At 38.9% G+C, this 14555-nt stretch overlaps 1 protein-coding gene across 1 annotated transcript in view; it reads right to left on the reverse strand.

The window, feature by feature from the left end:
* Window positions 1–6376: 6376 nt before the first annotated feature.
* The window catches only part of GXYLT2 (glucoside xylosyltransferase 2), an 85623-nt gene continuing 77444 nt past the window's right edge, over window positions 6377–14555 (reverse strand). The window contains exon 7 of the mRNA XM_086366722.1: window positions 6377–11727. Coding sequence (XP_086222848.1) covers window positions 11545–11727 — 183 coding nt within the window. The 3' untranslated portion in view covers window positions 6377–11544. The remainder of the gene's footprint in view (window positions 11728–14555) is intronic.

The raw sequence follows: 14555 nt of genomic DNA on the forward strand, positions 1-14555 counted from the left end.
TCATCACTCAGAAATGTGGACTAGGAAGGTGGGGAAGGGGTCAGCTTCCATCATCAAAGTCACAGACTTAGACTCTAAAGCTGAGCCCAGGAAATTCTTTGAGTATTTTAGGCCAGGAACTGGTCTGTAGAGTTAGTGGTGAGCCATGCACACAGGATCTTTGCCCTCCTGGATCTTATTGTCTAGTGGGACAGAGAAACATGAAGGAAGTAGACAACCAAGTAAAGGCCCAGGATTTATAGATTGTAGTAAGTTCTAAGAAGGAAATATACAGGATAATATGGTATGAAAGCCATGTAGGGAAGCCACGTTGAGTGAGGTGATTAGAAGTCTCTGAAAAGACAATGGTTCAGTTGAGACTTGAAAATGAGACTTTGTACATACCTTTAACATAGGAGCATGAAAACTTTTTTTAACCAAAATCAGAAGGAAAAATTCATTTTATATGGCAACCCAGTAAACATACACTGATATACTACATAAAATATGATTACATCAAATCAATAAAACATATGACTTTGTAAAATAATACCTATCTTAATATGTACTCTGATATTATATTTTTTTAAAGCTGGCTGTGACTTTTTAAATTGTTTGTAGTATGAAACACACAGCTTTGGCTCATATTTCTCATATGAAATTGCAATTATTTTTATATTTATCTTCTCAGCTAAAGTGTAAACTATGTGTAGATTGGGGTTGGATCTTATGAATCATGTGTCTCCAAAGCTTACTAGGGCACTTAATAAGACAGTCAGTAGATATTTATTGAATGAATAAATGAATACAAGGGCCTATAGCTTTTGATTCTCCTTTTCCAATATTGATCCAAACATTAATATTTAGCTAAACACAAGTCACTTGGGTAAATTGTTGAATCAACTGGATGCCTGAATGGAAACTGATGAGGCTTAACTCTCTCCATACCTAAAACTTAATTCAAAATACATAGTGCATCCTCACGTGACTGAGAGAGCAATAGTGTTTCTTGTGTTTCTTCTTAAAAAGGCATTAATCTACTCTAATGACCTAATTGCCTCCCAAAGTTTTAACACCTTCACATGGGGTTTAGGATTTCAACATATGAATTTGGACTGGGACATAAGTATTTAGTCCATAACAGTATAAAACTTAGAACTATAAAATTTCTGGTATAATACACAGGAGAAAAATCTTTGCAACTTGGGACAGGCAATCGTTTTGCACCACACAAAACATAAAACAAAAAAGAAAAAGCTGAGAAACTGAACTTTACCAACATAAAGTCTTTTGCTCTTATGAAGACAAATTGAGAAAATAAAAAGACATGACACAGGCTAACAAAAAATATTTGGGACATGTGTATCAAAGATTTGTATCCAGAATATGTAAAGAATCCCAAAACTTCAGATTAAGACATGAAAAACCAAATTTTTAAAAAATGGACAAAAGGTTTGAACAGAATTTTTTACCAGTGAAAACATCTGAATGTTAAGCAAACACAGGAAAGGATGCTAAACATCATTGCGTGCGTGCGTGCTAAATGGCTTCAGTCATATCCAACTCTTTGTGGCTGGAAAATGCAACTTAAAATGAGGGACTACCCTGGTGGTCCACTGGTTTTCTAAGACTCTGTGCTCCCAATGCACAGGGAATGCTCAGCCCCTGGTCAGGGAACTAAGATCCCACATGCCTCGTGGCACAGCCAAGACAAACAAACAACAATGACAACAAAAAAGAAAACCACAATGAGATACTTATACTCACTAGACTGGCTAAACTTAAACAGACTGTCCACACAATCTCGGCAAGAAACTTGGAGAAACAGGAACTGCTAGTGAAAATGTAAGTGGTACAAGCAACTTGCAAAACAGTTAAGCAGTTTATTGAAAAGTTAAACCTACATTTACCATGGAACTCAGACATTCTAGTCCTAAATTTTACCTGGCAGAAATGGAAAAATAGGTCCAAAGACATTTTCATGACTTGTTCACTTGTTCGTGTCCGTAACAGCTTTATTTGTAATAGTCAAAAACTGGAGACAAGCAAACCCATCGATAGGAGGATAAAATAAAAAGGAATGAACCAGGGATACATGCAACAATATGGATGAATCTCAGTTACGCTGAGTGAAAAAGGCCAAGCAAAATAGAGTACATAATGTATGATTCCATTTCGGGCTTCTCAGGTGACGCTAGTCGTAAGGAATCTGCCTGCCAATGCAAGAGCACAGGAGACACGGGTTCGATCCCTGGGTTGGGAAGATACCCTGGATTAAAAAAAATGGCAACCCACTGCAGTATTCTTGCCTGAAAAATCCCATGGACAGAGGAGGCTGGCAGGCTACAGTCCATGGGGTCGCAAAGAGTTGGACATGACTGAGCATGCACGATTATTATTAGTCACGGTTCCATTTATGCAAAATCTAAGAACCTTATAAGTAGCTATCGTTTTAAACATTTAATACACCAAAGTTGATATACGTCTTTTTATTTTTTTTCAACTCTGTGTGTTTGCAATCATTTCTTTTTTTTTTCTTTTGGCCACATTCCCTGACGAGGGATGGAATCTTGCCCTCCACAGAGAAAGCATGGAGTAATAACCACCACTAGACTGCCAGGAAATTCCACCCCCCTCTTTTTTTTTTTTTTTTTAAACTCTTGTCTTCTATTTTTTTTTTTTGCAATTATTTCTATCAATAGTCATTTAGATACAAGAGAACTCAACTTCCTAATGTGACGTTTAGACTCATTTTTTCACTACAGCCAAAGCAGATATCCTGAAAAAGGAGGTGCTATTATTTGGATAAGATCTAAATGCTCAGTAAAGAGACAGGCACGAGTATTCCTAGGAGTCTCCTTATAGTCACAGCCTAAGAAGACACACTTATGTGTTGCCTGGTCGCCTCCACAAGTCTATGGGAACCTCGGCAGTGAGGAATGGGTGGTAAAGCACTCTTGCCCAACAGTTAATGAGATTGTATCGTCCTTTCTCCACTTCCTACCCCCTACTCCAACTCATTCACTCATATTGGATTGCCGAATCATTTCTGGTATGAAGGCTTTATTTGCTTAATGGCAGTTCTCAATGAGGGAGGGTGGGGTTTGAAGGAAGGATGATGCATTCTCATTAACCATTTGGCAAGTGCTTTACCATCATTCCTCACCTCAGTTACTTTACAATATACACCAAGAGAACAATTTTCTTGATATTTTGACCCATGTTGACAATATTGTTTTTCAGTTGGACATAGAGACCATGTATTTTTCCACAGTTGAAATGATTCTATTGGAATGACATGAAAATTTTATGGCTGGAATCCTAGAAGGATGTATGGTTTTCAATAAAATATTAATGAAAAAAGCACTGTTAGAGTCACACATTTCCCTTGGATCATTTAAGCCTTTGAATCCAGAGCTATTTCTGGGTTTTTCACTCACATGAGCCAATGCATTCCCTCTCCCTCTCTCCCCCTGTACCAATTTGAGTTGTATTTGCTGTCACTTGCAATTTAAAAAGTTTTTAACAATACAGAAATTGGCACCAGGAGTGGGGTTGTTTCTAGGCAGTCAAAATCCCACAAACGTCCAAAACAGAGACATAAAAGAGAGATTATGGAAACGCAGAACATTCAAGTAGAAAGGAACTCAAACATCATCTGACCTGACCATGTCATTTTATGGACAAGTAAATAAATTTCCAAGGAATTAAATAAATCACTATACTTTCAGTGAATGAGACTTTAAAAGACAGGTTATTACAAATTGACACCCTGAGCATTTGTAGGAGAGATAGCAATAGTTGTTGAAAACAACACTTAAAATAAATATAGTGTGTTTTATAGCTTCACTGATAGGAACTGGTCCCAGTTCATGGTGCAGCAGAATCACTTATTTTCATTTAATATTCTTGGAGCACGAGAAATGCATTAGCTATTAAAGTAGGTAATGCAGAGCAGGGAACAAGATCAGCAAGGACTGTACCCTCACAGAACTTTGTATCTAGTGCAGGAAGACAGAATATTAACTCAGAGTTTTACCCAAATAAGTGCTGTTGCTGTGATAATACATACTGCAGAGAAAAAGTCCAGGATTCTATGAGGGAATATAAGAGGGAGAACGGCCTTTATGTGGGGGATCCAAGGAAACTTCCACAAAGAAAGGAAATTTAAACTGAAGGATAGTAGAATTTGCAAGGTGAAATTTTAGGGTAAATGATTCCAAGCATGTGTAAAGCCCCTTGATGGGAAAGAGCTTGGCTTCCTAAAGGAACAGAAAAACAAATGTGCATTAGTGAACATGTTTAGTGTTCATTAGTGAAACATTAGTGAAAACTCAGAGTTAATTAGTGGAGTGAGAAAGAACTCAAATGTAGCCAGGGAGATAGGTAGGAGGTAGATGTGCAGAGACTTTCTGACAGCTTTGGAAAGGAGCTTGGACGTTATTCCAGGAGCAAAGGGGGATAACACGGAGCAGCTTTTCGCAGGATGGGGGTGGTTTATGGTTTGGAAAGTTCCGGACCGAATTCAGAGCAATAAAAAAAGGCATTAGGACAACAATCCAGGTCAGAGAGAACAGAAATCCAGGAAGCTACAGTTTGAGTAGAGACAACAACAAAAAGAGAGGAAGTTGACTCAGTGACTGTTCTGGAGGTAGAAGCGTACACCTTTTTTTGTACTAGTTTAGGTTGTTCGTACTATCACTTGCAATTGGAAGAGACGCACAAAAATTGGTTACCACGAGTGGGGTGCTTCAGTGGGGACATGAGGATTTAGTGATGAGGGAGATATGAAATCAGAGAGGGAAGAAACAAGAGTGATGAGCAGGTTTCTAGGATAAAGTATGGGGGCGGGGGGTAGATGTTGGTGACATTGACAGACTTAGGGAATAATGAAGGTGGAGAAGGATGCAGGACATTATGACATCATGAACAACGTTAGAAAGGCTACCTGTGAGTTATGTAAGGGCTAAAGGGTGTGATAGGAACAGAAACAGCATAGCTTTGGGAATGGTAAAAGCACTGATAGTGAAAGTCGCTCAGTCGTTCCAACTCTTTATGACACGATGGACTGTAGTCCATGCAATTCTCCATCCCAGAATACTGGAGTGGGTAGCCTTTCGCTTCTCCAGGGGATCTTCCCAACCCAGGAATCAAACCCAGGTCTCCTGCATTGCAGGCAGCTTCTTTACCAGCTGAGCCAGGGAAACCCAAGAATACTGGAGTGGGTAGCCTATCCCTTCTCCAGCAGATCTTCCCGATCCAGGAATCAAACCGGGGTCTCCTGCACTGCAGGGGAAGTCAGAGATATTTAAGCTTTTCCACCCATGTTCCTCTAAAAAGACAAGAAAGGCAGAACTTCAGCATGTGGACCCTCTGGTGAGTAAACATCTAATCCCATGGCAGATTAATACATAAAAATGCCATTTTTTTCAATCTGATATTCTTTAAAAATCCATCCACCATTTGTTTACTGGAGGCAAGGGAGCCACAATGAATTTTGGGAATTTTGAAATTTTGTGTTTGTTCCTCACAACAATCCATGAGGAACCACTGGCCCTGTTCTAGTGCGTGGGAAGTTTGAAGCACTAAGACAGTCAAAAAGTTTGCCTAGGAACTTCCCTGGCTGCCCAGTGGTTAGGACTCTGTGCTTTAAATGCAGCGGGCGCGGGTTCAATCCCTGGCTGAGGAACTGGGATCCCGGATGCTGCGTGGCTTGGACAAAACAAAGTTGTCTAGGTCACAAACAGTCAGAAAATGACTGAACTAGGATTTAAACTCAATGCTGTCTAAGTATAGAGCCTGACTCTCATATCTAACATAATTATTTGATGTGGGGTCCCAGTTATTCCAGAAAACCTTATCATATCCAGATACCTTAGCATTTTTAAATGTTTTAAAATATGAGGAGGAAATTCACGAAATGAACAAAATACCTTCTGACTTTTAAGAGTCTAAGGATTAGAGGAAAAAAAATACTTTATACAGACTCGAAACTCTTGGTACATTATTTTTTCATTATGTTTCTAGCTAATAAGTCAGATTCAGTTTTTGCAAAATAAAATGTAAGAACATGAGAACTATTTTCACATTTTCTGATTTTTCTTCATTGTATATCAAACACCAAGCACCTTTAAAATCCAAATAACATAACTTCCAGTGTGGTATTTTATAAACAAAGAAGATTTTTAATGATTTTTTTTAAAAAAGGCAAACTACACGCTAAACCAAATTTGTTTAATAGCTGAAAGGACTTAAGTATTACTATTTAATATTATCTTACAAAAGAAAAGAAACACACTTCCAAAATAACACCAAAAGACAAGACTTTTTTTTAAAAAAGTTTTTAATTAAAAAAAGTAAAACAGGAAATGGCATTTAAAAATGACAAGATAGGAAGTCATGTATCAGTCCTTTTAATTTGCTGTAATAATTCCTTTTCTATTGGAGTGTTCTTTATTATGCTCATTTTGTCCCAAAGAAAAATCACTAAAAATAAGTTTTCCAACATAAAAAATGCATTCAGGTTCTCCTTGGGAGCAATAAACAACGGGTGCACTTTTCAGTGACAACACAAACATGTAAAAGTGATGAAGCAGAAATTGCATCGGATTCTTACACGTCCGTGCATATGATGATACAAACACAAGTGCCTATATCTTGAAGACTCAAGAGAATATTTCCAGTTTTGACTTGTGAAAATTTCTGCAGTTGCCAGAGAAATCTCATTAGCTTTATTGGGTTGGACAAAAAGTTCGTTCAGCTGTTTTTTGGTTTTTTTTTTGGGAGGGGGGGCGGTTAACCCAATAAATGCCAGCGCAGCAACTGTGAAATGATTTCAGCTCAGGTGTCACTATCAATGATTCTTCAATTCGCAGAGTGCAACAAATGCTGGGTTTTTCTTTAAAAAACATGTGAGGTGCGTGTGTGTGTGTACATATTGTGCAATTTTTAAAAAGTTTTTGTAAAATTGTCACGGTAAAGATTTGATTTTAGGATTAGAACTTAGTTCTGTCCGTACAGGGATTCCCCAAGTGCTGTGGCTCTGCATCTTGGTCCCACTGAGAAGCTAACATCGAAGACAGGAAGGGAAAGGCAAAAATGAAAAAGAGGAAGATGAAAAAGCAGGAGAGAAATGGAAAGACATAAAAGCGATTGCTTCCCATACTAATAAACGAAGATATCACGATTTATACTCTTATGACATTAAATATAATTCTGAATTCAATCATGAAATCATGTTCATGTTGGTTTATCCAACACATGAGATTCATCTTTTTTGTATAAGTATTAAGCAGTATTATATCTAATCCTAAGTTTGTATGTATGTTGTACCATCTTCAGGGTGAGTTGGAATGATTACTCCATTATTAGATCACTATTCTGTGACTGTGAATAAGGTTTTGTATGGCTTGCTTGTTTTATAAACACCATAACTGCAATGAAATAAATACAAACCTCTACAAGTCCATATAAATATCCATGTCGACAACAAATTCAGGAAAAGTCACAACCATTTGGAGTGGAAGCACTGAATACGGAATAGACATTTCAAATAAATAGTTAAGCTTGGAGCAATATATCCTAAATACTAAATTGTTGTTTTGGAAGTTGAAAGAAAACTTAGATTTTCTAGCCAATTTTTCAAATATTGGAATTTCTAATGTAAGTCACAATTCCAGAGATTTATATTGGGAAAAGAAAAACTCAGCAAGAAAAATATGGTCGGAATTTCTAGTGATTTGCTATTGAAAGTCTCAATATCCATGCACACAAAAATATTACATTTTGCTACTAAAAAGTGTTCTTGCATTCTCCAATGGTACTCTGCAGTCATGCATTAAGCAGAATTTTAAAGGAAACCAGGAAAGGACAGGTCAAGATAGGAGGGTAGAAAGAACCCAGTCTCAAGCTCATCCCACAGATGAGCAATGTGCCAGATGGGACAGTGTCACTTTTTGGCAGACTTCAGACCACAAGTTTCAGGAGTTCGCTGTATTAAAATCTGTGGTTATCATATTTCAAAGGCGTTAATGCAGTAGTTTTATGGAAATTATCAAAAGTAGAGAAAATACTGCCACACGGGTAACATGCTAACTATAGAAAATAATTCGCATTTTTAGGCAGGGGGGTTGGAAGATCAGTTTTTCTAAATTCTCCACCAAACTCATCTAACATTTTTCAGAATACAGCAAAGGAATTTCAAAGCAGAAAACCACACTAAATTCTAAGGATTCATGGTCTCATAATGCATCATTCTAGAATGTTCTAGAGTCTTATCACTGATCTTTGCTGGAAACCCTATTGTGTATCTTTAGACTACAACCAATAATTGAAAGTTGTGGGTAAACCTGGCTCATGCAGGAAAATGCATCGCTGTATTTCAGGTCTTTACAAGCAGATGTTTTTGTGGGGCTTGCCAAGAGAGGAAAGAAACTACTTCAGGTCTATGCTGCTGCTGCTGCTGCTGCTAAGTCGCTTCAGTCGTGTCCGACTCTGTGCGACCCCAGAGACGGCAGCCCACCAGGCTCCACCGTCCCTGGGATTCTCCAGGCAAGAACACTAGACTATAAGCCACCAACAAATCTGAATAGCATCGGTGGGGGTTAGAGGCCATATTGAACAAGCAGGAAGAAAACTTGAATGGAAGTCAGGGAATCATCTCACATCCTGGCTCTTTGACCAAAACTCCATTTGTGGGTACACAGGATCCATTTTCCCCATCCAAAAACAATCCAGAAATTCTCCCACAGGCTTTAGAAATCAAATAATGCATGATGTCACCTTTAGTGGTAAAATGAGGAAACATAAAATACAACAGCAAAGATAGAGTTTCACATCATAATGGTAATTTCCCTTAACATAAATAACAAACCACAGGCCATCCAACTTGTCAAAAGGAAAGTATGGGTTATTACTCAACCATTTTAGATTTAAATTTGTTACTACTGTACACTGCTACAGTAGTGTTGATGATCCTAATGTTGATTGATTCTGATACATTCTTTGGTAGTGCTGAGGTTTTTGTAGTTTTTTTTTTCATGGTAAGACTTTTTCTGCTGTTATAGAACCCATCATTCAGTTGTGTCCAACTCTTTGTGACCCCATGGACTGTAGCCTACCAGGCTTCTCCATCCATGGGATTTTCCAGGCAAGTGTACTGGAGTGGGTTGTCATTTCCTTCTCCAGGGGATCTTCCCAACCCAGGGATCAAACCCGGGTCTCCCGCATTGCAGGCAGACGCTTTACCATCTGAGCCACCAAGGAAGCCCTATGATATCCTACTGCCTTCCAATATATAGGATATCTATCATATTTGCATTACCAAAACAAAACATTTTCCTTTTAAACCTTCAGATAGCTGTCTGTGATGAAAAATAAAAATTTTTGTTCCTCAAAATTTCTCTGTAAAACAGGATGTATCTTATACATATCTATGCATCTTATAGAACAGTAATGACATTGGATATGTTTCCTTGTATTACAATTTCCTTATTTGCCCAGTGGAGATGATGCAGGTCCCTACCAAGTTCATTAGGCTGTTGCAAACATCAAGGAGATCAATTATGCACATGTTTGGAGAGATAATAAAGCATTATGCAAAATGCCCTTATGCTAATAGCAGCCACTAGGGATTAAGTTAGATCCCTTTGGGTAAAGAATATAGAACTTCCTGTACTGTAGCTAGGTGATAAGACCTGCCTGGTTCCTTGGCTCACAGCTAGATAACCCTAGAGAAGGAAAAAAAAAAAAAAAAACAACTGAGATCTTTCTAAGGCTGGCAGGAAGACGAATTTTCTTGCCAGTGGAATCCATTGAACTGTTTATTTGTACACATTATATTCCAACTTGGCCTTTAATTTCCACCTATTGCCCAAGAGTTTAAAGAGACACAGCCACACCTACCAAAGTAGAGACAAAATGCTTTTGTTTGGCTGTGACGGTAAAGCGTCTGTCTATGATGCAGGAGACCCAGGTTTGATCCCTGGGTCGGGAAGATCCCCTGGAGAAGGAAATGGCAATCCACTCCAGTACTATTGCCTGGGAAATCCCATGGACAGAGGAGCCTGGTAGGCTACAGTCCCTGGGGTCGCAAAGAGTCAGACACAACTGAGCGACTTCACGTTCACTTTCACTTTCAAACACAAAATCACATCTCTGCTAAACAGACTGCTTAGGTTTAACATCACTACTGAATTTCTCCTTTCAGAGGCTGAATAGACATGTCTTATGACTGGGGAAAAGATGCTTGGATAGGATCACTGACTCAATGGACAGGAGTTTGAGCAAACTCTGGGAGATAGTGAAGGGCAGGGAAGCCTGGCATGCTGCAGTCCTTGGGGTCTCAAAGAGTTGAACACAACTTGGCGACTAAACAACAACAAACAATTTTTCTTAAAAAAAAAAAACAAAAAAACAAAACCCAGATAGGCTTCACCCTTTATCACTGCCCAATTAGCTAAAATTGAATGCTCCTCCCATATTATTTTTTAAGTAGAAAAGGATAGCTTTATTACTTTGCCAGGCAAAGGGGGACATAGCTGGCTCCTGCCTGAAAACTAAGTGCCTCAACCTTAAAGAATTGATGAGGGGTTGACCTGGGTTCGATCCCTGGGTCGGGAAGATCCTCTGGAGAAGGAAATGGCAACCCACTCCAATACTCTTGCCTGGAAAATCCCATGGACAGAGAAGCATGGTGGGCTATAGTCCATGGGGTCGCCAAGAGTGGACTGAGGGACTTCACTTTCACTTTCTTTATAACAATGGTTCAATGGTGGGATCTCTGACAAACCTAGGGTGTGTGCACAGCTTGTACTCCCTTAATCTCATCTCAAGCGGTCTCCTAATCTTGATGAGCTTCTCCGTCCCAGACACATTTTAAATAAAGCACTGTAAACATAATCATTTTGTCTAAATTTTTAGTCTCCTACATAATAAATCTCAGCATAGGGTTCAAGTTTTACTTAGACTACCTGTTTTAGATACGTTATATGATGGAAAAGACAAGCAGCAAATAAATACAGAAGTAGGGGGAAAAAGGCTAGATGAGACTACACTAAAAAATCTTTTCCCTAGTTGATAGGATTATGGCTAATCTCATCTTGATTTTGGTCCACTGACCTATAGACCCTCTAAAATTTTTTAAAGTTTGTTTGCTTTATAATAAGCATGTATTACTTTTATAACAAGGAGTGGGGGGAACCAATTGCATAGAAAGAGTCTCAAGAAAATTGGATAAAATACACCACAACAGATGTCACTGCCATTGTCTCTTGACACTTGGGAACTGGAGGGCTCACGAGAGTTCCTTTTCACAGCTAGCTCAACCTGCTTCAACAATGTTAAGTGAGCAATAATACCACTAAAAAAAAACAACAGAGAGATAAATAGCATATTAGGAAAAACCTAAAGCATATTTCCTTTTAGGGGCAACTAATTTAGCAATATTTAACAAGGCTTTTAAAACTCAATTGTCATAGAGCACCATGAAATATTCACATAAAAGAGATCCAGGCAGCTTGAAGATGAATATTTCCTTGTTCATGAGATGCCTAATTGACTTGTGACTCAGTGCATCTGGTTGGGGCCAACATGGATGATGACGTGTTTCTCATAGGCCCTTTTCATTGTTTTCTCAATTTGCTTCAGAAAAACTTGTGGAATTCGTCCACATAAAGTGTGCACAGTCTCCAAAAACTTCAGCTGAAGAGGGTAATACATGGATTGAAAGAGATTGTCTTGAAAGGGAAACTGAAAGATGAGTGGAAAAAAAAAAGGAAAAGTTTATTTTAGTTACTCAAATGCCATTTAAAAAGGAAATAACTTACTGGGAAATGACACAGGGAATTACTGGAAACACGCAGTCACAGTTGGTATGTTTTTAGATACAGTGGAAAGGACCTCCCAGGACCAAAGTTCAAACCCCGATTCAATCCTGTGCAACCCCAGGCCATCATTTACCCTTTTGGGGGCTCAGTGTCTTTACTTTTTTTTTTTTTTTTTAAAGATGATTTATTTGTGTTCTAAAAGCTCTTAAAATTTAAGAGTCAAATATTGGGTTGACAAAAAGTTCGTTTGGGCTTTTTCTATACCATCTTATGGAAAAGCCCAAAGGAACCTTCTGACCATCCCAATGTATTTCCCAGAACAGGATATTCGATATACCATGCTCTTGCTGAGTAGATCAAGATTTGAGTATAAACAACAAGATCTTAACTGTACAGCACAGGGAATTATATTCAATATTCTGTGACAAACCATAATGGAAAAGAATAAGAAAAAAAACACATATGTATAACTGAATTACTTTGCTGTACAGAAGAACACAACATTGTAATCAACTATATTTCAATAAAATTGAAAAAAAATTCAAGTATATACTTGAAATCTACTACAATAAAACACTGAATTCTTCATATTTCTTTGCCTTTATAGCAATCTTAATAAAGGAACTATAGTGATCTCATGAAGTCGAGTTTAACAACTACTAGTGAAATGTATCATCAGTGAACTGAATATTTGTTGTTGGTTTTATCTCACTTCATACTTTAAAAAGATTATCCTGCTTTCCTATGGAATATGTCTGTATTCTCCCAAACAAATCTTTCAGACTACCTAATCATGAGCATGAGTCAAAGTTTTATTACAATCTCAGCAAAAGGGAAAAGGCCTCCCATTAGGTCAAGTCAAAGATTCGCTGTTGGCAAGGACATTTTAAACAAAAAGACTAGAGAAAGAAAAAAAAAAGGAAAACAAGAATGATGAAAAGTCAGAATACTATTGCCTGACAGCAGAGTGGGTGGGTGTGTAGTTTCCCAAAACAAGTTTTAATCCATTAAAGTTTATCAGAAATATTGCTTAACCAAGTTTATCAGAAATGTGATTTTCTTCCCAAAAGGAGGTTAAGGTTCTGTCCGAGACTATGTTTGGAACACTTTTTCTTTCACAAAACAATTTAGACCACTGAGAGACTTCTTCTGCAGTTTCCCAGATGGCTCAGCGGTAAAGAATCTACCTGCAGATGCAGGCAATGCAGGAGACGCAGAAGCCGGTTTGATCTCTGGGTCGGGAATCCCCTGGAATAGGAAATGGCATCCCACTCCAGTATTCTTGCTGGGACAATCCCGTGGACAGAGGAGCCTGTCGGGCTACAGTCCATGGAATCACAAAGAGTCAGATACATTTAGCATGAATGAAAACTTTCCACTACTGTCTCCCCCAGTGATAGGAAAAGAGGTCGAAACAATGGATTCATCTCTGATTCCTCTCTTTCCCCATATCCTTCATCTAGTCCATCAGCAAGTGCTGTCAACTCTGTCTCCGCAACGTATGTGGAATCCGGCCCCTTCCTCCCATTCTCCTAATACCGCACAAGTACCTGCTGGCCCCCTCTCTCGACTTGATGGTTGTAATCAGCCTCATAAGGAGCCTTTGAGTCTTCACTGTTGCAGCCCTCCCACCAGTTACCAAGCAGGTATTTTTAAAGCATAAATCAGAGCACATCATTTTCTTGCAGGGGCTTCCCACTGCAATTAGAATAAGATTCAAACTCCTCTCTTTCCCCAGATGTTCAATGAGATCTGGAACTCTCTATGCTCATCTCCTGCTCATTCCCCTTTTCTGGTCGTTCTGGTTACTGCAGCCTCTTCCCACAAACTTATTCCTGCCTCAGGGACTTTTCCGCATTATTTCTTCTACTTGGCAGGATCTCTCCCTAGATTTCCCCAGGGCTGCCCCCAGGGATCAAGGCTCAGGCTGGGCAGAGGCATCCCTGAGGACCTGAGCTTGTGAATCCTCCTCTCCATCCAGGATAGCCATTACCCTGCTCTGGTCACCTTTTAATCTCTCACTGTCTGAAAGGACTTTTATTATTTCTTGGTTTATACGAATATTGTCTGGCTTCATCCACCCAGAACATATGCTTCATGAGAAGCAGGTTTTATCGTTTTTGGTCTTGTTGATTTCTGAGTTTCCTAGAACCTAGACTGTTCCTACATTAAACAGGCTCTTCACAGATGATTGTTGAAAAAGTCACTGGCAGGATGTCTGCTTGGTACCTAACTTTCCTTGGGTCATAGTGCCAGCAGATCATACTTACCCTTCACAGAAACATACACCCAGGGTTAGGGTATGTGAACATGAGTTGAGGGGAGAAAAGGGGAGGGGATGGGATGGTATAGGAGGAGGGAAAGAAAGAGAAGGGAAGGAAAGAAGGAAGAGGGAGGAGAGGGGGATATTTTCAGAGAAGAAGAAAGAAAGGAAAAAACGTAGAGTGAGAGGTAAGAAAAAAAAAGTGTGACCCTGTTATCATGCAAACAACTTCTACTAACTGTTGAACACAACTCTACATCAGGCACTGTACTGAAAAGTGTAAACACCATCATTATGTTGAATTCCAACAACACCTTTTAGAAAATATTATCTCCATTTCACAGATGAGGAAACTGAGGCCCAGTAAGGCAAGAAGAGGCTTCCCTGGTGGCTGAGTGGTAAAGAATCTGCCTGCCAATACAGATGTGGGTTTGATCCTTGGTCCAGGAAAACTCCCCTGGAGAAGGAAACGGCAACCCACTCAAGTA

Source organism: Bos grunniens, chromosome 22, assembly GCF_055505025.1.
Source record: "Bos grunniens cultivar Pamir isolate PY7600 chromosome 22, Bosgru_T2T1.0, whole genome shotgun sequence".
Taxonomy (NCBI): domain Eukaryota; kingdom Metazoa; phylum Chordata; class Mammalia; order Artiodactyla; family Bovidae; genus Bos; species Bos grunniens.